We start from the raw sequence: 25644 nt of genomic DNA, 5'->3' as shown, positions 1-25644 counted from the left end.
TTAGCTGGGAGGCTTACTTTTCTGTTGGAATAAACTAAAGTCCCCTCACCAAAACGAAACGGCCTACAGCTTTAATGCTCCGTTTTCATCAGCTTGTTAACCTGCTCTTTACTGAGTTGATTACCATAGCTCTCCAGCCACATCTCACCACATACTGTGCAAGTGCACACGGTGTCTATAATGGCTGTTCCAAAAGATTCAGTCTAAAAAAATCTTTGAGTTAGATATGGGGTCCGTTGTCCACAATGTTATGTTCACTTCATCCAAATTTTCATCTTCAATTATTTTTACTTGCTCATTCTTCTTATGGGGGCAGTCTTTTCCCCAATGAAATGTGCTTTGACACACAGCACACCTTGAACGTCTGCCAAATGTATCCAATGAATTGGTGCCTGGTATTGGTGTCCCCATTTGACCACTTTTGAACGCCGTGTTTCCTTTTCCTTTTATTTCTCGTTGATCCGTGAGGAAAGCTGCGTCCTGATTCAGCTGTATAGTGCTCAACAAACTTGTCGTTTTCTTTCCAAAAATCTGTTTTAGCGCAAATTTAATTGACAAGTAATTCAACTCTGTGCGTGCTGTGAGCGCGAGCTGCCTGTTTTTCTCGTCGAGACAAGCGGTCTCTAGCAGCTTAAACGCTAACACGGCATCGGGTAGTGTCATGTCATATTTTATTTATAAATATATATATATATATATATATTTTTTAATTATTATCTTGTTGTAACACTGAAAGCGTCTTGACAGCTCGTTGTCATTAAATTTGTGTCGTTGTGCGTTGTTTCTTTTTTCTTTTAAAAATTAATAAAATAAAATTGATTGATTGATTGAAAATTGATTGATTGATTGAACTCATGTGGAATACAGATGTCATGCTGCTGCGCAGAACAAGAAAAGCCTTGTGGGGATTATAATTGCAGTGCAGCTGAGAGGGTGATGCTTAAAAGTAACTATTAATAATTTAACATTCCTCATCTAAATATTTGAAAAGCAAACACTTGCCTCTTGTTCTCTACTGAATTGCTTTCTCATCTCTCTCTGAGTGATGCCCCAAGCCACCTTGTACCATTCAAAAAGTTCTTCCAAAGAGTCTGCGGCCAAGTCAAAATGCAGACTGTCCTGCTCCATGTTCTGTAGCGTAAGAACATGCAGTTTTCCATTTTTACCGTTTTTCACTGAAAAGAGAGAGGATAGGTTTCAGCATCATGGCATTCCAAATTTGTTGACTCATTCCTGATTAACTGTTTATTTATGATGTTGCGTTACAGGTCAAATTGAAATAGAAGGAAATTTGGAGAGAGAAAAAATCCCAAATTTAACAAGCATTCCAGTTTCACAGACACAACCGTAAACTACTGCTATATTCCAGTTCACTACAGCACATATTTTTGTGTTTTACTACAATTGTTACTCTAATTTTTTTCAACTGTTTGTACAATATTTTGGTGCTAGTCATAGCTTTTCTTCTCTATCAACATATCACATATGTTTAAATGTGTTAGGATTTTTTTTAAATTGTTTAAAGACCGTAAAAAAAATTTTTAAGTGCTGTAAATGCTATATGTCTGTGACATTAATTTTCACATACGGAAGCTATTTTGAATGTAAATCTTTCTGTGTCATGAACTAAAATTCACTTTGAGGACTGAAAATAAAAATACAAAAATAAAACACATTTTAAGGTTATGTAATTATGCCATAAACAATCACGTATTGGATATGATAGTTAGTCATTAGTCATCCTCATTGTTTTCAAATGAATGTACATTAACTTGAAATGGTGTTAGAAGTGAAAATAAATTGTACTCACAGTTTTGTATGTTGCACTTAGAGATATCCACCACACCCTTGCATAGTTCACCCAAGGGATTGTCTTCTATATCCTGTTTTAATTTAGGTCACAAACACATGAAATTTTAGTCTTTATACCATCAAGCACCCAGTTAAATAATGACCTTCAATGCCCGTTTTATTTTTATTTTATTTTTTAAACCTGTTGTCCAAAATCAAGTTTGGTGCTGTTGGACACTTCCTCAACATAATTGGCTGGAAAAAAGAGCTGCACATTACCACCATGGTCTCCTTTCCACCTAGAATGTGAAGAGGAATGTTTGCGTATTTTTGTACTTGGTCATGTCAGACAACAATGTGCAAATGGACTCACCATCCATCATTGTTCTTTGACACATTATGTATCAAAGCCCCTTTATTGAAGCTGAGTTCATCGGGCATCTTGGCCTTGTAGCTATAAACAGCCTTAACAGTATTCTTTGGCTGCGGTAGACAAACATTTTTTTTTTTTAAAGAAACACAATAAGCATACAGTATGTTAAGCATAAGACAAAAAACAACACAAAAAACTGTATTACAGTATTGCAATGCCTACTGTACACACCAGTGATGACTCAATCTCATTGGGTTCCACATATGTCTTCATTTCGTACAGTGAGGCAGTATCATTAACCTGTCAAACACAAATAATCCACACTCTAAGGTACCATTCTTTGAAGAGAGTGTTACCCAAACAAAGTGGGATTCAAATGATCACCTCTAAAATTGTAACCTTAGAATGTCGGATTTTAAATTAATGTACAAGTGGTTAGCATTCCTGCCTTACATTTCTGAGGTTCTGTGTTTGAATCTCAGCTTTTAACATGCAGGTTTGTATGTCCTCCAAGTCTTTTTGTGGTTTCTTCACAAAACCCGTTAAAGATGCATGTTAACTGAAGAATCTAAATTTGTTCTGAGGTGTGAATATGAGTGTGAATGGCTGTTTGTTGTATGTACACTTCGACTGATTGGACGAGAGGCGGTGTACACCCTGGACTGGTCGTCCAAAAGTCAGCTAGGATAGGCTGAAGCTTATTCGCAACCTAAGTGCTGAAAAGCAGTGCAGCGAATGGATGGATGGATGGATGAGGGTCTACTTCAACAATTTGATGGTTTTCCATGGTTTTAAAAAATCAAGGTATCAATAACTGCTAAAACTGTAGCGGCAATGAGCTCTTCTTTCCTTTTTTGAGGGGACTTCTCAGCAGGGCATGTTCCACTGCAATATGATTGGTTGCTTGCACAGATGATTAAACGAGCCACTTCTTCAAAGTTAATGAGAGGCCACTGCTCCCCCCAACCCCACCCGCCAACCCATTTTCCCTAAGCTGAGAGGAGAGGGGTGAGCAGTTATACACGGGTAATGAAGGATGGAAATGACACTGTGCAAACCTCAGTGGACACTACAGAACTAGTATGTTGATTAATGTGCCTTGCCCTAAACGTTTTTTTTTTTTTTTTAAATACGGTCCCAGCAGGTACTAGTTCTAGGGCTGCTTGATTATGAAGAAAATATTCATCACAATTAATTTGGTAATAATTGAAATCACGATTAGGACAATCATTTGTTTTTTGGTACAAAATAAGAAAAGGTTTAAACATGTAAAAAATATTAAGACAATTTTTTTTATTTGAAACTAGAATTATGCAAGTTCCTTTTGGACCAAACAAGATTTATTAAATAAAAAAAGGTGCAAATATATATATTTAAACAACTCAAAATTAGTATTAAGAATCTTTTATTTTTGTTTAAGATCATGACGATTTTGTAATTGTAGAGTGTAGTAATTGAAATTGTAATTGAAATTCGATTAACTGCACAGCCCTAGGCAGAGGTGCCACTTGGATGCTCAGGAAGGGATCATGGTTGCTGGTGGATTATACACGAAATGTAAATGACATAATATTTGTGTCTGAAAAGAAGACGTCAGAATCCACCTCTCTCTGCTGAACCCAGGGCTGAAAGTGGGCCGGAACGGTCCGGTACTACAGTAAGGTACTATGTTTCGGTAAAAGAGTTGGAACCGGAAGGATCCAGAATGGTGCTTCTATCCCAAAAATATGACGGCAACAGTCAAAACCCCATGTCAAATAAACTGCCAGGCTGCCACACAAGAAGAAAACAATCTACTAACGTCAGAGACACAACAAGTCCCCAAAAGTGAGGGGAGTGTTTAGGCCGCGCAATTGCAGACAATTTAGTGCGGCCGGGTGCAAAAATTAGTGGGGCGGTGCGGAGGATGCGTTCGGAGCGGTGGGAGGACATGGTGCGGTGCGGCGAAAATCTGCATATTAGCCAAAGTTGAAAAATGTGAACTTTGCATTTCGCCTCGGGGCTGAAATATGTGCCACATCGGCTTTGGGGATGGACCGTCACTGTGACACAGCGTCTAGTCACCTGGAGTGCAACAACACAGGCAGCCACTTACCCCCGTAAAAAATTAGATCCCCTTCCGCGGGTACAACGCATGTTTTTCAATAAATACATGAAAACATACGGGCTATTCGGTCCCTGTACGACCGATGTCAGAGTTTGGTCCGCATTGCTGGCAGTAAGTCGAATTTGTTTCCTGTGAGGGTTGGACTCCGCCAAGGTTGCCCTTTGTCACCGATTCTGTTCCTAACTTTTAAGGACAGAATTTCTAGGCGTAGCCGAGGCGTTGAGGGGGCCCGGTTTGGTGGCCTCAGCATTGCATCTCTGCTTTTTGCAGATGATGTGGTGCTGTTGGCTTCTTCAAGCCGTGATCTCCGGTTCGCAGCCGAGTGTGAAGCGGTTGGGATGAGGATCAGCACCTCCAAATCCGAGACCATGGTCCTGAGTCGGAAAAGGGTGGAGTGCCCTCTCCGGGTCGGGGATGAGATCCTGCCCCAAGTGGATGAGTTCAAGTATCTTGGGGTCTTGTTCACGAGTGAGGGTAGGTTGGAGCGGGAGATCGACAGGCGGATCGGTGCAGCGTCTGCAGTGATGCGGACGCTGTATCGGTCCGTTGTAGTGAAGAAGGAGCTGAGCCGAAAGGCAAAGCTCTCGATTTACCGGTCGATCTACGTTCCTGCCCTCACCTATGGTGACGAGCTGTGGGTCGTGACCGAAAGAACAAGATCCCGGATACAAGCGGCCGAAATGAGTTTCATCCGCAGCGTAGCCGGGCTCTCCCTTAGAGATACGGTGAGAAGCTCGGTCATCCAGGAGGGACTCAGCGTCGAGCCGCTACTCCTCCACGTTGAGAGGAACCAGTTGAGGTAGCTCGGGCACCTGGTTCGGATGCCTCCTGGACGCCTCCCTGGGGAGGTGTTCCGGGCATGTCCTACCGGTGGGTAGACCTGTTGTGTTTTATAGGTATAACTGTGCCAATCAGTTTGTTTTGCATTTCAGTGGTTTGAGGTTCGACCCCACCCATATTTTTTTTTTTAATCAAATCTGGCTGCGCGGCGACCTTTATATTAGAAAGTTCCAGCAAGAAATTCTAGCCACTTTCACACCTGGCTGAACCCCATCAGTTCCCAAGTTCACTGGCGCCGCAAAATATTGCCCGCTAATCGGGCAATATTTTGCTGACAGACCAAACTTTGTGTGGCACAAACTCATATGACAAACTTAAGCTATATGGGATATATATGAACGGCTGCACGGGTTCTTACGTAATAGCATTTGGCTGTGTTTGGCTCTTGCTATGCTGAGTTGAGCTATTTTAATGACATGATTACAGTAGATATAAATTCAAGGCAATTCACAGATAGACATGAATATTGGTGCATTGGAGGTGACACACATTGCGTCAAATAATGTTCACAAGCAAACAATAGCTAATCAAATTAAACAATACATGTTGTAAAACTATCAACAGTCTCATTCAAATCTTATTTCATGTAACTCACTGTGCTGAATCGAGCCACTAGGTCGGGGGTGACTGGGTATCGTAGCTTGGTCTTGCGATATAGTGGCTTCTTCTTAAAGTAGTTTACCATCTCCACTAGGCTCTCAAACTCAGTTGTTGTTCCCAGCAGGTAAACGCCACCTTCCTTCCGGATCCGACAGTGTTTCACCTTACCATCACCTCTGAGATACAGACAATTGTAATTCAGCAAAAAAAATTGAATTAATCAAGCATTTAAGTATTAGCAAGATGCTCAACCTGAACGTGATAGCGAAAGAGTCTGGTTCTCTCTCCCGCTCTCGTATGAGGAAAGCGCCATCTCTGGGAATTTTCAGCAAATGATCTTCAGCCTCTTGTCTGCTCAGGTTTCTGTAAAACCACCTAACACAAAATACAAAAAACATTTGAGTCAAATTGATTTTGTTATAATCTAATAAGCAAGTTCTAACTTCTAACTCTAACGAATACCTAGAGAAACCTAATCTTTTCACTTTTCATTTTACAAAAACAAGCTATTCTACATTGACGACTTCATCAAATGTAAAACTACAATCACATTTTCAGGAGAAGCAACAATTAACATCTGTACAGGGATACAGTAAAGGGCGGAAATGTGGCGATGTTCAAAACTCCTCTTTCAAATGCCAGGTTTTTGTGATATAAAAATGGTCAACCAAGATAAATCATTCCAAAATATTTTTTAGTACTAATGTGACCTACATACTTATAACAACAACAAATATTTCACACAAGTGTGCACACCCTCTTATGAGTGGGCATGTGGCTATGTTCAGAGTTAACACATTCTAGCTCATGTTAAATAGAAGTCAGCACACACCCAACGCCATTTAAAGTACTTCTGATTAATCCCAAATAAATGTCAAATGTTCTAGTAGGCTCTTTTTTTTCATGGGCTCTTCTTTTTTTGCTTTTTAGCAGAAGCCTGAAGATTTTGTGCTAACATTGACTGGTACTTGGAACATAATTTTGCCTATCTTGAAGAAGATCCCAGTTCCAGCTGAAGCTGCACAGTATAGTGTTCTTTTGGTGATGGGTTTTTTGTTGTTGTTGTTGTTTTTTTACCAAATATACCTTTTGGAATTAGGGGGAAAAGCCTAACCTTAACCTAACTTGTCACCAAAGCAACACCATAGATACAGTGAAGCAAAGTGGTCACATGAATGGTGAAAAAGTTTTGAAACAATTTATCTTGGGTTTTTTTAATCACAAAAACCTTGCATTTCAGCAGGCTTTTCAGAGTCGACAGACTTTTAATTAGAATTTCCAGAAAACTGATGACTCTAATAGAGGTTTTAGTTAACTAAAATGGCAGACGAAAATACACAAAAGTATTTTAGGGTTTACATTTAATTTTACTGAAATATAATGCGATTGTGACGAACCCTTGCTGTAGATGTGGGCTGGGATGTGGTACAGCATCAGTGAGACGCAACTCAAAGTCTTGACTGCGCAGAGGGTTCTCTCTATAGTGCTGTATCAGTGCATACACACTGGGGAATTGTACGTTTGCTGTCAAGTAGTAGTATGTGTTTTGTCCCTCTGAAACAGAACGGATACGGCAGTGCTGGACTCTCCCATTGCGCCTAAAAGAATGTTGGTAGACATTAGGCAATGGATGAAACTTTTTAACACACTGTAAAAGATAGATAGATAGATAGATAGATAGATAGATAGATAGATAGATAGATAGATAGATAGATAGATAGATAGATAGATAGATAGATAGATAGATAGATAGATAGATAGATAGATAGATAGATAGATAGATAATCTCAGAAAAGCGAGTACACATCACATTTCTGCAGATATTTCATTATAACTTTTCATTGGATAACTCTGAAAAAATGACATATTGACACAATGCAAAGTAGTCAGTGTATACAGGTTATATAACAGTGTAAATTTATTGTTCCCTAAAAATAACTGCAGCCATTAACAGCTAAACTCCTCAACAAAAGTGAGTACACCGCTAGGTGAAAATGTAAAAATTGAGCAGTTTGCATTTTCCCTCCCCAGTGTCATGAGACTTGTTAGTGTTACAAGGACTCAGGTGTGAATAGTGAGCAAGTGTGTAAATTTTGTCTTATCATGATTACTATTATTATCATATATTATTATTGAGGGAACTCTACCAGAAGGAGAGGGTGAGATCCTTGGCAACAGCATCACTCTGCCGGACCAAAAAAGTGCCATCTCTTCCTCTCGTCTCGGTACAGTATTCAAGAATCAGTTGCTCTGCCATCACCCGACCTTCTTTGATGCCACCATGAAACCATGGTTCAGAACAATGCAAATCCTGGTACTGGGAAACACAAAAACACTGGATATTATAATTCTTTACTTTCGTGATCTCAAATGGCAAACATAACTCAAATCATAGTCAGTAGTTCAAAGCTGAAAATGAGACCACATTATATGGGGTTTTGGAACACGACAGTACTGTTTACAAGCCAGCGCCTCCGTTATATTAATTTAGCGGCGCCGCTGCGCCAAACGCATTGCAGGTAAGTGTTCGTCGCCTTGCTCTGTTAACGAAGTAAACGTCGGACCTCTTTCAGATCTCCAACAGCACCACTATTAGTTCACCACTAGATGGTGCTTTGTATTACACACTGTGATTGTAAATTAGACATGTCCACAGCAGTTTTTCACATGCTGGAGCTGCTCATCCAAAGTTGAATTATATTAATATTGTGGACTGGATGGACATTAACTCATTCACTCCCAGCCATTTTCACTGAAGCAACCCCCTTCGCCCCCAGCTGTTTTACTGGACTTTGATTGATTTTGCAAGGCCCACAGAATATTATGTTCTATTGCTATAAAAACATAAAATCTGCCAAAAGAAACATTTCATCAGGAAAAAAAGTATATTTCTGTCTGTTTCTGTTTGGAGCAATTAGCATTAGAGTATAGCTAAGTTTAATCATTATTCACAAACCTGTTCAAAACATTGGGGAAAAGAGCTTTTTTCAACATGGCCCTGGTTGACCTCTTATACTCTGCTGCTACCTGCTGGCCGTTTCTTGTCATAACTACCATTGCTTTAAGTGACCGCTCCAGGTCAGAGGCTGCATCAAAGTCTACTGTATGCTGACATAAAAACACGTTTTTGGGACCATGGCAATATTTAAAATAGAATGTGCGTATATGTTTTTGGGAGCAAATTAGTTAACCAGGTTGAGAGCTGGTAAAGGTGCAGTGTTGTTATCCCTTAACCTGATAAGAAAGACACTTTGTCAACTCTGTTAGCATCTTAGCATCTCAGCTGATGTCGTTCCCTGCACTTGTCTGCTTTCACCACGTGTTAACTGGTCACCACAGTGAAAACAAAAAAAATAACAACCCATCAATCAATTTTCTCTTGCTTATTTTGTTATGTTTTTCATATACTGTCTTTGAGGCGGTAACTGGCTGCAGATATGAATATTTAACAACAGTCTTCAATTTCCCGTTCAAAAGAAATGCATTTTCCATGTTAATTTCATGGTTCCTTTACCTTCCTGAGGTCTTCTTTTTCCTCCTCGTACTCCTCTGCGTAATACAGCATGTCGTCACAGATCACGCAGTAGTGCTTGTTCCACCGCTGAAAAAGGCATGCACAAGCCTGATGCTCACATGTTGATTGTAATGATTCTGACAGGTTACACTGGTATATATATCGCGATACGTCAAAGGTCAAACTTCTTAAAACTTGTAAAATTTAACATAGAACAGGGGGTTTTAACCTTTTTGACCTTGGTTGCCCAACCTTTCCTGTAAAAAGTGGCCCATTCAGAAGTTATGATTTATGTTGACTTATAATTGTTTGTATTTAATAACTAAATACTTGTCCATGATGTTCTTTGTTCGGTTTCTTAGCTTACTACTACTAATTTGACTACATTTCTATATACAGGTAAATAAAATTCTGACGCCCCACCTAGTGACAGAAAGCAGCAACAGCTCTGAGGGCCTCTTTACACGGCGTCTCACATACACATACCTCAAGTTGTTAAAAAAAAAAAAAGACAAGTGAAGCTTTTTTAAATTTTGTATTTATCCTCTTAGTTTTCCTTGATGCTCGGATTATGATGTACTCACTCTGGTTGACTGTTTATATGTACTTTGTTTTATTTTTTTAAAAAAACAACGTCTTTTGTGACATCAAAGTCGAGCAGTAGTTGGCTAATTACTGCCACCTAGAAACTTGGCATGCATCTGAGCTTAAAAACGCACTTCTCCATTTTTGTGTTATGTGGATGTGTTTTTTAAAACAAACAAGGCAGTGTGGACAGATTTTTTGTCAACACGGGGGGGGGGATATTCGGTTTTAAAGGGTGTATTCAGACCTGCACTGTTTGGTCCGCTTAAACGGACCAGAGTTCGTTTCCCACACTGATCCGGACTTTTTGTGCAGGTCTGAATACACACAAACGAATCCTGGTGCGGACCAAACAAGCGGACCGAGACCCACTTTTTGAGGTGGTCTTGGTCCGCTTCCAAACGCACTCGGTGCGGTTCGCTTCGCAGTCTGAATACAAACCATGGCTGATCCACTCCAACTGCAGGACATATGCGACTTCTTGGGCTTAACAAGCCACCGTAGCCAAGCATCGTAGGGGGGAAATATTGCCCGGTAGTGAATATTGTGCTAGATTCATTCATAATCATCCGTATTCTGTTTAGCCACGGTGTTGTCAGCATGTTGTGGTGGGCACGCGGAGCACAACTGCTCCTCTGATTACTGCACGCAATCGACGACGTGTTTCAAAATTAAAAACAGCGTCGCGGAACCTTCGTTGAATGACCTGCCATTGACGCCACAAATATGCGGGGGCATATGCAGCACGTCGGAATTTCATGTTTTCCTCTATTTCCGGGATTTTGTTGCGTTTATGCGTCATTTTTGTCCAATGGGAGCACAGATCATCACGCGGGTCGACGTGATTACGCAATATAGTCCACTTGCAAAAAGCACAGTGTGAATATGAACCGCACCAAATGAAAAAAATAAAGTCCGCTTTTGGTCCGGACCAAACAAGCCATCTAAAGGACTTTTCTGGTCTGAATATACCCCAAAATACCCTGCTACATGTGTACAAAGCCTCAATTGAAAGCTGCCCACAGCTACAAAACTGAAATTACTTTGCGGCCCACGAGATGGCGCTCGCAGCCCAACTCAATGGTTAAGAATTACTGACATAGAACATCATATCATATAAAAAAAGAAAAGTGATGGCAACATGTCATGCAAGCCGTCATGTTCGACATGCATCAGTGACGCAATGGATCCTTGTCTGCCATTAGTTCAGTGTTTAATTGGACTAGTTTTAGACTAATTAACTTCCACTTGTATATGTAAAAAATAATTTAACTTAAAATGTTGCCTGTGCCCAGTTAATTAAGGATTTATGATTTTTTCAAAACCCACCCCACCCCTCCCATACATGAGGTAGAACTACAAATTTGATACAATCCGACTTATCCCAAGTATAACTTTATGGCTACATGTTAAATGGCAACTGGTTGTTGGCAAGTTGCCAGTCAGCTGACTACTTGCTATTGAGGTGCCAACAGCCCAGCCCCTCAGTCACAGTACTGTTTGTGCTCCCCTTTTACTCTAAGAGCCCTTCTTGTATGCCTACATGAATTTGATGTAATTCTCTGTGTGTTTCAGGCAATTTTGTGATAAAAGTCAAAATACCTGATTGACAGGGTCCCACATCTCCAAGTCTCCCTGTTTCTGCCACGTTATGAATTCTTTGGTGGTGTCTCCTCCGTCAACACTGAGCTTCTTGTGCTGCACATGTACAAATAGCAACATGATATTGTCGGATAAAAATTCTTATGAAAACTCCCCCCTCCCCCAACACACACACACACACACACACACACACACACACACACACACACACACACACACACACACAGTAGGCCTACTTTAAGGATGATTTTGCCCTTCAGGTGTGTGGGTGACGGTAGTTGCTCAGCCATGTGCTCCAGAGGCTCAAGAAGTAGTTTGTCTCCGAACACTTCACGAAAGATGCGGGCCATCTGCCGTTGCTGCTCCAATGGACAATGCTCCTCAATAGACAGAATGACTGGGAACCTGAGAAAGGGTGTCATAGTTAAACTAATTATGACAATCTGTGTAACCCTTAGGTTTTAATGTAGTATCACTGTTGTATATGTCATGTTTGTGGACAAGATTGCTATCATCAGAGCAGGTATTTCACCTTCTTCATGTGACCCATCGATCACAGTCACTTGCTGCTGCTGCTGCTGTTGTTGTTGTTGTTTTTGAACAGTTGGTGTTATCTCTCCCTGCGTTTTTTCAAGAAATCAGGCTATTGGACTTAATGCTCAAGCCATCTTGCTACTGGTGTACCAAATGTATTAAACAGGTGACCCTTCATCCAAAAACTTAACCTTGATATCACATTTGTTAGAAACAACTTTAACCCTATTTCTCAATTTCCTTTTTTCCTAAAAACCATAGAAAGTTATACAACTTGCAGTCTTTTATGCACAAGGCCTCATTGTTTTCCATGCTGGTTTTAAGCCACTAACAGCGCTAAATCAGTCCTTTTGAGAGTTTTGTTTTTGTTAACTGACACTGGAAACTACACCAATGTTTACACGACTCATGGCAGCATGGAGTTGCCAGTCACGACAATATCCATACAAATGGCCGAAAAGTACACAGACCAGCAATTTTTTTCCCTGCAATTCTTATTCTGCCAATCACATAAGGCTGTGAAATTAATTGAAATTCAAATTCACTTACTTACACTCCACAATTAAAAAATCGGCATAATCGTAAACAAAAATGAAAGATTATCAATACTAATTTTGAGTTGTTTAAATATATATATTTGCACTTCATTTATATTAACATGACTAACTTAATAAATCTTGTTTGGTCCAAAATGAACTTACGTAATTATAGTGTTTCAAAGAAATGTATTTTTCTTAATATATTTTATATGTTTATATGTATAAAGATTTTATTGTTTTGTACCAAAAAACAAATGATTGTTTTAATCGTGATCTCAATTATTACCAAATTTATTATGATTATAATTTTCTTCATAATCGAGCAGCCTTACAATCAAATCAATATGATGTACTTTATGTAAGTATTGAGTTAAATTTATTTTATTTTCTACGTTTTCAGAAGGCACTGTCACTGAGGGGAGGTTCCAAAGTACTTTTTCCACGCCCCACTCAGTTGATAACTCAGTTAGGTCAAAAATCTGAAACTCAAAAAAAAAAAAAAAGATCTGAAAATGAAAAAAATACTTGAAAGTGAAAAATAAGTTTTGAAAATGTCAAAAATAAGATCTGAATCTGAAAAGATATAACTGAAAAAAAATAAGACCTCAAATGTCAAAATACATATGGTAGTGAAAATAAATATAATAATTTATTCAAAAGAATGACCCATGTGAATCGAAATTTGACCCGGAAAAAAAATGCTTCACACACTTGCTTTCATTTTGAATAAATTTTTATATTTTGCACATGAATTTTCAGTACAAAACTTTGGACTCTAATTTAACTCTATATGTTAGGCTCACTCTTTGGGGGAAAAGCCGCACTAACTGATTCTTCTAATTTGCTTCTTTTTAAAATGAATGCCCTCCCATTACAAAATGTTGGACCAATTAATCAGCCAGCCTCAATCAAAACATAAATTCATAATTTCACAAGCAGTCCTCAGATGAGCAATGCAAATTGTACACGGAATCGTCCTGGATGTCATTATTTTACACACAACCTAAAGTTATGGTTTGTTTAAAAAAAAATTATAATAATTTTTAATCATAGACCGACATAAACGTGTTAAATACGACACAAATTCAATTACTGGTAACATAAACACATATGACAAGGATTAACGTCCTTATAACTTAATTAACTGTACCATACAATGCATTGTGGGAACAATATATACTGTATATGCAAAACGGGTAAATTTAACACATCCGGAACTCATACAGGCAAAGTAGGCCGCGTTCCATTTGGATTTGTGTTATTTTTTTGGAACAATATGGTTACATTTGAGGTCCGTAATTTAGGGCTGGCCCACAAATAGCGAACATCTGCATATAATTAATGGCAATTGTTTTTAAGTTATATAGCATTATTTTACCGATCCGGCCCACTTGGTAATATATTTTCCTCCATGCTGAGCTAATATGAGTTTGACACCCCTGCTCGAAATCATAGCAAAAATAAAGCATGACAGAAGATAAGATCAAGTCCTATCCAAACAAAATTTTATTTGTGCGTGCATATTCAAAACATTGTGAAATTATTATAATAACCATTGTTTGTTATTAATAATTAATAATTCCTTTTCGAACATGTATGTGTAGCTCATGACTGGTTGAAACACTGTGGAACTTTCTTATGTTGCTTTCGTTGCTTGAATGTTGTGTTTGCTGGTTTGTTTTATATGTTCGTTTTATATTTTGTCTTTACACAAGTACTTTTATAATCGGTTTGTTTTTTCTGTATATACATGTTTGAAATAAAATTGAAAGAAAAAAAATTGTCGCTTCAATTAAAGTCACCCTGTCATAACCTGGGGCATCATAAGGGAGAGAAAAGTCTAGGTGATTCTTGGAGCCCATGATCAATTGTGGCCCTAGAAAATAGTATTTTCAATTTGCAGCACTGAAGTGGTGGTGGTGGTGGGGGGGGGGAATACATTTTGTGTGACCCCTGGAACTACATTACAAATCGTTTTGACTGTCTTTTAACTTAAAAAGTGTTGAACACATTATTTGTTCTACTCACTCCGAGGTAACAAATGCATGCTGATTGATGGCTTTAACCACATCTTCAAACTTGATTTTGGTCGTCCTGGTCCAACCATGATAGATGATTGGTTCTCCGGGTCCTTCCCAGCAATCCACTTTATTACACACCATACAAAAACACAAACATAAGAAACACAATTGGAAAAGCAAATTTCATTTGGTGGAAGTATAGAATATACTGACGTTCAACACAGCGACATCCCAGACGCAGACAGCGCACATAAGCCTCTGTGGAAGACTCACTACGAAGCTGGTCACCTGTCAGGTAGCTATAAAAAAAAAAATGATGTCATTAAAAGCTTGGCACTTGTTTGGCAATTAGAAAGGGAAGCTAAGGTTTATTTCACTTTCTATGTAATGTATGTAAATGATATGCGATCGATTAAAAACTGGGTTATTTTGGCGCTGATGGCTGCAGTGTGCCTCTGTCTGTCTGCTGTGGCTCCTCTCCAGCTTTGGGCCGCCCATCTGATTGGTTGCTCATGCAGTGGGGAGCTAACAGCCAACCATCAGTGAAAGTTTCAAGTTGCTCTGTCTCTCACATGCACAGGAGAGGAGAAAATGTTTGCCCAATGCCAGTCCAGTGAGTAGATATGTTACAAAGGTAGTTAAGGCTACAGACTTCTACCGATAGTGTAATAATTTTATCTTAATCTTCGACAACTCACAGCTACTTGAAACATTACTTTAGAGCCCATTCACATAATATAAACACAAGCAGCAGCTCTGCCCGCTTGCAGTCGTTCCACTCGTGCGTCTTAATCACTTGAATTTGCTTACAGCAATAGTACTTTCAATCATCTAAAACAACTTGTGTATTAAATGCTCTATGCAAATAAAGTTGCTTTGCTTTGAGGCTAACCTCTGCTAATAGACAATGGGGAGCAGTTAGCTTGCAGGCTAACACCTGACTAGCCGATAATTTCCTATGGCTCCATAGAGAGATTTCTTCTTTTTTCTCCAACTGGAGTTTTCAGTTTTTCTTTGCCCAGTTGGGCGGGGGTCAAGCTCAGGGAATGTCAATATAGTTTGTCAACTGCTGTGATTTCATGGCTCATAGCTACAAATAAACGTAACTTGACTAAACTGAAGGGCAGCACGAAGGAAGCTCCTGGTGGATAAAAAGAAATTCTGTTTATTTCGGACATCTGTCTGCTAATTGAAGCTTGACGAAATGCACATCCAAAATGGCTGAATTCAATCGACCATTGGATGGCTTGACAGAGGAAATTGTGCCTTCTGGAGTGAACCAGTCACAGTCTTGATCTCATCAAACCATTGAGATGCGTTAGCATGACCTCAGGAGAGCGATTCGTCCCCCATTCTGATCTATAACTAAATTACATGTTTGGTTGTGGAGGTTCACCCACCCATTATAGCCAAAGATTGCACTGGACATTTATGCTGTGTTCAGTAAAAACATGAAATGATTTGTATGGTGTCAGTTTCAGAAAATTGTGCTTTTCTATTTTCGTGAAGATAAGATCACATTTAGCAATCGATTTAAGCAAAAATACAGGTAATTTCCGGGGTGTCCAAACATTTCCATTTAAAGGCCAGATACATAAAAAAGGCCACTTTAAAATATTTCAACTTTAATTTATTAAACATGCTAAAATCAGTCAAGCAAGTAATTATAAATTGTTTATATTTTCTAGTTATTTTGAAAAACTTCTACATAACAGCTTTCGGGTAAAGGGGACAAGGAATGTATTTTTCAAGATTTTGGGGTGGTCAAGAGCCTTGTATGCTACTAGACTAGAGAGCAGCGACCAGTAACATAATCCCATCTCCACATTCAGAACCAAAACAAGCGCAAACTCTAAAATGTTGACCTTTTAAAAAAATAAAAAATAAAAAACAGTTACCAGAGATCATCAATATGATAGCAGAAAATGGAAGTAACAAATGTTTGCTTCCAAAATGGAATTAACATTATTCACCAGTGATTTAAAGAGACGCTGTGTTATTTTAGTCATAAATAGTTTATTTGTGTCTTTTCATATCTAGAAAAGCTCACAGTACACAATCCAAGTTATTATTAGTAGTGGCATCTATTTTTCCGGCATTGTTCCTTCTAACTAATCACCTCAATGTTTTATTTTTTAAACAAGCTTCTTGGGCCATGGAAAATGTAAATTTTAGTTTATGCCACTGAAAAGCAGACGGCGGTCCGCAAGTGGCCCCCGGGCCGTAGTTTGGAATAAGCCAGTATTTTCATCTCTGAACAAATTAAAAATAATGTATTTATAATTAGTGGAAGAATAATATTTGAGATCATTGATTTAATTTCAACCTAACCTTGCATGGCAGGTGGATCTGTGAAAGTAAATGTGCAGTGGGTAACCTTTTTTATTTTAAGTGTGAGAGTGTGATGTCATACTGACGTGTTGTGGGATGAATTGATCCAGTAATGGGACAAAGGGTTGTTCATGTCTTGGTTGTTAATGTCTGATAGTTTATCATCCCACAGGCAGTTCTCCTTGGAAAACAGGAAGCTGAGGAACTAGAAATGACAGATAAGAGACCTAAAAATACAGTACAATGCTGCATTTCAGAAAGGAAACGATAAACAAGAATGAAATGAAACCGTATTGGTGATTTTCTTGAACATGTGATAAAATACCTCACTGACTGTAAACTCGGGGTCGTTGGTTTTTCTCATGGTGTCATCAATGAAAGTGGTCATCAACTCTCGAACCTTATTGAGATCACGAGCCCATGACTCCTTCAGGAATAGAAAGCAACACAGACATAATGAATTTCATTTCATAGACGTCATTATCTAGTACCTCCTGGTTGTTACAAGTACATGACTTAATTTCAAGTCGTAAAAAGGAAAGATTATTTTTTCTTAAGCCTCCATGGGGTGACAGGATTTGGCGTGCGTTCTGACAGAAAAGCACGTCACTCTCGGCCTCCAATTTAGTGTACCCCCATTTGAATAATCTGTGCTTGTGCAATCTTAGTTTGTAGGGCTTTTTGTATTAGTTATTTTTTGGGTAATTTCATTGTAAATATCTTAAATTTTTAAATTAAACTGTTTTTTGTTGGAATAAATTATAAATTGAGTAAACCTCAGACCTTTTTGTTTGTTGTCACCTTGGGGACCAAGAGTGATACACTCCCTTCTTGTTATGATATACACTTTCCCATAGACGGGTGGGTAACACCGCGGCATTACCAGAAACGTACAAAAGCATCCTATCAGCTTGCCCCCAATGTCAATTTTACACTGCACACAGAACACTATGGGGGTGTTAGGTCACTGCTGTCATATTTGTTATATTTAATTTATTTTGACATTTTGGTACAACTTTCATAGCGCTCACACACAATTTCTGGGGATATTAAAATTCCTGGTGGTGGGATTGGTTTATGTCTCATGGTAAATTGTGCAAACTTAAATAGCCATACATCAGCATTTCTCAGAGTTTTGCATTTTCCAAATTAACATCTGCTATTTGTCGACTGCACCGGACCGATTATAAATCATGTCAACCATTGACTGTCAACCATTGAAGTGTCAGAAATAAGTGCCCATTCTTGAAAACATTAACTCATTCACTCCCATCCATTTTCACTGAAGCTCCTGATCCCTTTTGCTCCCATCTGTTTTACTAGATTTTGACTAAATTTGCAAAGCCCGCAAAATATTGTATTCTATTGTTATAAAAAAACATGGAACCTACCAAAAGAAAGATTACAGTCTCTTCTTTCATCAGGAAAAAAGTATATTTGTATCTGTTTCCGTTTTGCAGCAATTAGCATTAGAATATAGCTAAGTTTTATTATTATTCACAAATCTGTATAGAACTGCAGGTAAATGAGCTTTTTTCAACATGGCCCTGGTTGATCTCTTTTGCTCTGCTGCTACCTGCTGGCCAGTTTTGTAATAACTACCATTGCCTCAACTGTTCTTTGCAGTTGAGAAGCTGCATCAAAGATTTCTGTATGCTCTAGCATAAAAAACATTTAAAAACGAAAAAACAACAACATATAAATATGTTTTTGGGACACTTAAAACATTTAAAATAGAACGTATTTATACATTTTTGGGAGCAAATGAGTTAGAAGGAGAATTGTTGGATGAACACAGAAAAAAACACCTGCTGGATTCATGACTAGTTTTAGCTTTACATACCTTCTGCTGGTAAATAAGAAATCGTTGGAAGTCATGAAGCAACACTAGGGAGGCATCAGGTTTATCTGTATTACTGAACAACATAAAACGGTGTACATAGTCAAACAGAGAATACACACTATCAGTGGTAGGGTTGCTTTTACATCAGTTATACCAATTTGACACACTCTTACACTGAAATAACAAAATTGCTCAATCACCTTTCATTATGTTGTTTTTTTTTATTAAGAATTAACAATATTAACCTATGTGAAGACAGATCATATTCATGATTCAAGATGGGAAACACTATCAATATGCAAATGCTTTTAATTTCCTTAAGTGTTTCCATTTTCTACAACATTCCTAGTAAATAACTACTGGTGAGCTATAGAATGGGCCCATAGGCTACACATGTGGTCAATGAGGGTGACCAGGTGCCCACAGGCACCATGTTGGTGACCCCTGGTTTAGATGTGCAAGATATAGTTTTGCGTGCCCTGAGACAGTAAACAGGCACTTACCCTAAAATAAAAGCGCAATCCTTTTTGAATTCTTCAAGGATCTGAGTGAAAATGAAATTAAAATACTGCATAAATATGTAGTACAGTATATGTCATACAAGAATATAACCACTTGTGATTCCACTTACCTCATTTTGTTCAAACATGATCAGATTGTACAATTTGTGAAACTGTTCAAAATCCAAACGATCATGTTTTGCTCCCACCTCCTGTGAAGGGAGAGCATAAATATGCACGTATGATCGTGTATTACAGCAGACATCAATCCACTTTCTATAGCGCTTATCCTCATTGGGGTCATGGCTGTGCTGGGGCCTACGCAAGCTGACTTTAGGCGAGAAGTGGGTAATACCCTGCACTGATCGCCAGTCAATCACAGGGAACATATTGACAACCAACCATTCAGATTCACACATAAGAACGATTTATGTCAATGTATACAGAACAGTGTAAGAAAGAACAAGTTACACTTACTCCGTAATGTTTACTTAAGCAACTTTTCAGATAAAGCCAGTGCCAGAAAAAATGCATAGGCCTATCTTTTGTATACAGGAGGGAGCAAAAGTTTGGGCACCCCAGGTAAAAATCGTATTATCGTGCATAAACAAGCCAAGGAAAGATGGAAAAATCTCCAAAATGCATCAAATTACAGATGAGACATTCTGAAAACATGTCAACAAAAGTTTGATTTTATTTCCAGCATTTAAACTTTTAAAATAACAGAACATTTTGGAAACAAGTTCTGTGGACCGATAAGGTTAAAAAACAACTTTTTTTCCTTCTCTTGTTTACGCACAATAATGCCAATTTTTACCTGGGGTGCGCAAACTTTTCATCACTGCTGTAAATGGAGAAGGACGTCACATCTGAAGTCGTGCTTCTTCTGTTGGATTTAAAATAAAGTTGGGCAAAAGGCTCTCTTTTACGCCTACCCGTTGAAAAAAAGTACTTCTCCAATATATTTGTCATTTGTAGTAAATGATAAAGTTAAGAATAAAGACTAACAAAAAAAACTGTAAGAGTACCAAGAATTTCTCTTTCAGACAACGAACATTGGCGGGCTTGTAGTTGAGCAAAGGAAGAAGAGTCTTCAGCTCCTTCATGGATATGCTGTAAAGATCATATAATGGGACTGTCAAATCCCACTGGCTACAACTCTTTTGTAACTACATGAGTAACCATTTAAATCAAGTAAATAAAGGACCGATAGAGGAGGAAGTGTACCTGTTTGTCTTTGTCTGGTTGACAGAATACATCTTCTTTCTGAGCCAGCTTGAACAAAACAAAAAAACCTTGTTTAATAAGCTTGTACTGTACTGTACTTTAGCTACTGTTAAATATGTGTTTGTGTGTATGATTACCTCTCAATCAGAACTGGAGTAGGAGCAGCCAGTGTTTCTTGAACTAACATTTCAAGTCCAGTCAGCCATTTATACGCACCCTCCACAGAATCAGCTGGGGGGGGGGGGGGGGGGTAATAATAACCTTAACAGTACAGTCGACTTTCTGCATACTCATGGTTCGGCACCCACAAAGTAACTTTTGTTCTTTTTCTTTCTCCCATCCATTTCCCTGTTATTCATGGAAAATGAGTATTGAATGTTGATCCAAAGATCCCGCCCAAATTGGGCGCAACCTAGAGCCCTGGTTAAAATAAACAACAAAAAAGACTAATATGGCTGTCAGTGGTGCCATATTACCCCCTATGTCATGCACCAACTCCTAAAGTGACATCAACCAGAGCAATGCTACGCGTTAGAGGCCGCTTTCAATATCGGTCTAATTTTGCAATAATGATTCGGACCGATACAAGCGATGTAATTTTCTCCCAATATCGGCCCGTCAGATATCGTGCATCTTTATATTGTATATAATATGGGAACTTCTGTGTATGCACAAAGCCACAAACAATATGTCCAAAATATAATATTCATACTCACCTCCCAGACTTAAGGTGTTGAGGACGAACTGTGAGCCATAAAAGATGGTAAAACAAGTATTGTCATCATGTTTATCCTTGCCATCTTTGAACCGCTCAAAGTCTTTAGAATTTCTTCCTGGGCGAACCTCTCGGATCTCAAATAGATCCACTGAAAGACAGAAGGGCGCATTTCCAATGTAATTGTAAGGGTGAATCCTTATAATTGTGTAACATGAGCAATCACATTTAATCACTCAGTTTTCTCAACCACTGCTTGAGCAATGCATCCTTTACTGCCTTGTGATGCTGGCATGTAACAAAACAAAACTAAAAAAAACTGTCCATCCAGTCTTCTGTCCCGTCAGTCAGATCAGTCTGTCAGTTGCAGTTGTTAGGGCCACAACCGCTAGTGAGGGCCATATTCATTCCCGTGTTACAATGTACTGTCTGCATTGAAACTATAGAAACGGCCACAGGCATAAATACATACATTTTGCACGCAATAAGAGCACCCAGCGCAAGTGCTTTTGTTTTTTTTCCATAAATTATGATTCAGATCCAATAGAGAAACATGTTGATTGTAGTTTACCAAAGTAAAAGTAGATATTTGCAAATGCCTTATTTGATTAACCACCAAATTCATAAAGGACCGCAGCTATCAGAGAATATTGCGAGGCTGAAATCAGAGTATTTGGTTTCACGTTTAACAGTGGCTCTAAATCAGTGGTGTCAAAGTCCGGTCCTCAAGGGCCCTAGTCCTGCATGTTTTAGAGCAGTGGTGCCAAAGTCCGGTCCTCATGAGCCCCTATCCAGCCTGTTTTACATGTCACCCTCTTTCAGCGAAGCTGAATCTAATGATCAGCTCATCAGCAATCTTTGCAGAAGCCTGATAACGATCTTGATCATGAATCAGGTGTGTTAGTGGAGAAAATTATGAAAAACAGGCTGGATACGGCCTCTCGAGGACCGGACTTGGGCACCCCTGTTTTAGAGGTTTCCCACGTACAACAGGTGTGTTGGAGTAGAGAGACCTTGAAAGCATGCAGGACTCAGGCCCTCAAGTATGCACGTGCTCTAAACGATTAATCGATTATCAAAATGTTTGTCGATTAATGTGATAAGCAATTAATCAATTAATTTTAACACCTCTGCTTTGGAGGTTTATTACTCTTTTACACGTCTTTCATACAAATTTATTGTAATTTGTTATTATTACTATGTTATGAACAAAACACATTAAAAATGTTAAATGCTCTGTTATTGCCATGCGTTTTATCAGGGTAAAAAATATATATATTTGTGATTAGTATCGCTACAGTATTAAAAAAAATTGTCTGCTATCACCCATCACTAGGCGATACTTTGTTTCCTTTTTCAAACACAATATACAGTACAGTGAGTTTACAATACTGTGCCTCCATCCAGTGGGAGAACATGGAATTGTACCCCAAAAATATTCTGCAAAATTAAGTTATTGCAAGATTTATAAAAAATAAATAAAATAATAATAATAATAATAAAAATAAAAATAAAAAACTGTAAAATAGCGGGACTGCGATGGAGGTTGGGGTTACTGTATATCGTCTTTTTTTATCAATATTTCAAACTTTCTTTTATTTTAAAATTGCGTACTCATTTTATAAATTAAAGCCTGTCTCACATCAAGGGGCCAAATAAATCTTGTCTAGGACGTGGCATTGGATAGGGCTGGCTCTGGGCTTGGGCATAGATTATATGTACTGCCACTGGCCTGGTCATGCATTCTTTGCATAGTTGTTTTCTCCGTATTTCTGGTGTGCAGGTGTGTTGTTGCCTTTTGCTCTTCAGCAGATGCAGTAGCTTCTAACACATTTGCTTTAAAAAGTGCAGTTTCTGCTTCTAAAGAGCTGTCCCTCCTTTCCAAAACTTTTCAGAAGCCAAAACAAGTTCCAACGCACTGTAAAAATGTCCAAAAGTCGTTAAAAACAAAACCTTGCTTCTGCTTCTACTCAACTGAGCTCATCTCAACCTGTTGAGTAGAAGCACCAGTTGGCTAAAGCGGTTTTCACTTCCTGGACCTGGATTCCCTAACCCTGATGATAACATAGAACCATTTTGATAACAAACTTTTTGATAACAAACTTTTGACTGTTAAGAACAATTAACACTGTACTACCACTAATATAATGACAAAGTACTTACAGACGCCATCAGTCTTCTCCGCAGTGCGTGTCCAAGCCACCTGATGCGTTTCCATGATAACTTGAACAGTGAGTCTCTCTGCCTTTTGTCTGAAAACTGTCATGACCATGCCCATCTCCATTTCCCGTTTGATCATATTCTTCCTGTACTCTGTCATCTCTCCCTGCTGCCCCCAATGTGCCATCTCTCCAACCTTTGAAGGAGCAAGAGGGACATAAACAGTTATTTGATCAAGACAGCTGATCACTCCTGCTTCTAAAACTAGAGTCATTACTGACAGTGTAGTCAAGCATTTATGTACCATAATGCTTACTTGTTAAATAGTGTAGATGTGCAATATTCAAAGCTTTGAGAAGTACAGGGTTTTACAAAATATGGTCATATCTCATTAAAGTTTATGCCCCATGTTGTAGCTCACTTTTTCTTAAACAGTACTGTAGTATACAGTATACATTTGAACTTTGCCATGTAATGGCCAACGACGAAACCAATGGCCTAAACAGTGTTTTTTGTTTTCCTTTTGCATTGTGTTTTTGCTATGATGGAAAGTATTAACCCTTGATTATTCCAGCATGTTGTTGTTATTATTATTATTCCAGTCTTTACACTTGCAGTCTATCTCTGACTAATTTCAAATGTAAAGTGTTCTTATGTTTTCCCATGATTCTATTCTTCACACATTCATGCTTTACACAAGAATGGCAGGTAAGAGCAAATTGTTTCAACATCCTCATTTGTTATACTGTCGAGCTCATAGGTTTTCAATTGGCCTATAGGCTACACAGGCAGAATTTTTAAGATGTCTAACATTAAAGAAAACATGTTGCGATTCAAATTTAAATTATACGGCATTTCAGGAAAATGAACACAGCCCCCGTTGTCAGTTAGCAAATATTTTACAAATTTTGCCAAAGCTTGAAAAGTGATGAGCACAGCTGTACAGTATATTCTAACGGGGAGCTGCACCTGCCAATGCTATTAGTCTGACAGAACGAGTGTCTACGGGTTTTTTTAAGGCGAGACTTTTTGTCGATCGACAACACAAAAGTCTCCTTTCACAGCTAGCATCGCTGAAGCAGGAAATGCAAATAGCTAACTTAATGATACATTACTTAGTTGGCCCAATGACGCTAGAGGGCGAGATTGTGTAATGTCATGTCTCGAAACGCTTTGAAATTGAATTAAATCGCCATTCTTGTCCGTTTCTCCACCTGTAGCCCCTGCATTTTTAGCATTGCCAAGTTAAATCAAGTGAGAATTGCCACCGCAACGGTCTTTGAATGTTGGCTACTGTCAGCTTTATCATGCTGTATTGTCTCGACAGTGAAAAAAACACTTCCTATCGCTTCGCACATTTAATGCGACGCTTGCAAAAAATAGGCATTTGAAATGTATTCTTACCTCGCGCGTTGATTCTTTAGACGGCACACAGTAATTATCCCCCCACTCCCAATTATTTAATCATCCTTTCAACAATGTAAAATGAAGCTCCGAGCGACAGCGTGTTGACAATGACAGGCACAAAGCTGTTAGTTCCTCTATTTGACTGTATAAGGAAGTGAAGTGAAGTCAATTTGCAATACTATAGCTACTTAAGACTGGAATTGGATAGAAAGAAAGAGAGAAAATTAAGTAATGAATTACTTTAACACAGATACAGTTCTATAGTATTCCATCTCAATCAAACAAGAGATTGTTTATTAAAATGTAACTAAAAATAAAATAAAAAATTGACTCGTTCAGAAATCTCTCTCTCTCTCTCTCTCTTTCTCTAAGATTTTTTTTTTTGAAAAAATACATTTATTTGCCGCTCTTATTTACATTCTTTTCCTAAACACACAGGTCGGCAAGAGCAATTTCATAAATAGACAAAAAAATAAAATGCTTTCACAGCAGAACATCGCTAAAACACAACACCTCTTCATTCACATCGCACAGTGCCCCGTTAACAGTCCACATGTCACAAAAACTCTCCAGATCTCCTGCTCTCTTGTAAAAACTAAAATCAATAAAAAGTCTGGACTTTATCAACTTTTTACACAGAACCGTGGGATCAACTCTAAGAAGAAGAAGTGGGTCCTCCTCAAAAGCCAAGGTGGCCCACCCCAGTCAATCAGTGCAGAATCTGCACCTACAGCAGCATCACATGCGCAAAGAAGCAATGCCTAAAAACTAAGACACATAGATGCATAAAGAACACAGGGCAGTCTCATCACAAAGAAAACAGCCAAAATTTGTTAAGTAGGAGAAGCCTACTGCTGCAAGTATTGTCATAAATATATAGCTCATGTAAAGGTTAAGACATTAGAGTGAGAGTAAACGAGTATTCCATAGCGGAATAAAACTACTCACTACTAAC

At 38.5% G+C, this 25644-nt stretch overlaps 1 protein-coding gene across 1 annotated transcript in view; it reads right to left on the bottom strand.

Moving 5' to 3' along the window:
- plcg2 (phospholipase C, gamma 2) overlaps positions 1-24791 on the bottom strand; it is a 37574-nt gene extending 12783 nt beyond the window's left edge. The window contains 25 exon segments of the mRNA XM_077567892.1: positions 1003-1175; positions 1811-1883; positions 1994-2090; positions 2165-2274; positions 2396-2464; positions 5707-5887; positions 5964-6086; positions 7109-7309; positions 7859-8028; positions 9226-9312; positions 11413-11508; positions 11649-11817; positions 14514-14631; positions 14720-14805; positions 16924-17042; positions 17163-17264; positions 18681-18753; positions 19184-19224; positions 19312-19392; positions 20209-20293; positions 20408-20455; positions 20545-20638; positions 21124-21273; positions 23286-23478; positions 24687-24791. Coding sequence (XP_077424018.1) covers positions 1003-1175; positions 1811-1883; positions 1994-2090; positions 2165-2274; positions 2396-2464; positions 5707-5887; positions 5964-6086; positions 7109-7309; positions 7859-8028; positions 9226-9312; positions 11413-11508; positions 11649-11817; positions 14514-14631; positions 14720-14805; positions 16924-17042; positions 17163-17264; positions 18681-18753; positions 19184-19224; positions 19312-19392; positions 20209-20293; positions 20408-20455; positions 20545-20638; positions 21124-21273; positions 23286-23469 — 2730 coding nt within the window. The 5' untranslated portion in view covers positions 23470-23478; positions 24687-24791.
- Between the last annotated feature and the right edge of the window lie 853 nt (positions 24792-25644).

The sequence above is a fragment of the Vanacampus margaritifer genome, chromosome 6 (assembly GCF_051991255.1).
Source record: "Vanacampus margaritifer isolate UIUO_Vmar chromosome 6, RoL_Vmar_1.0, whole genome shotgun sequence".
In the NCBI taxonomy this organism is placed as follows: domain Eukaryota; kingdom Metazoa; phylum Chordata; class Actinopteri; order Syngnathiformes; family Syngnathidae; genus Vanacampus; species Vanacampus margaritifer.
Note: the sequence above shows the minus strand (reverse complement) of the source record. Positions and strands in the feature narration are given on the sequence as shown.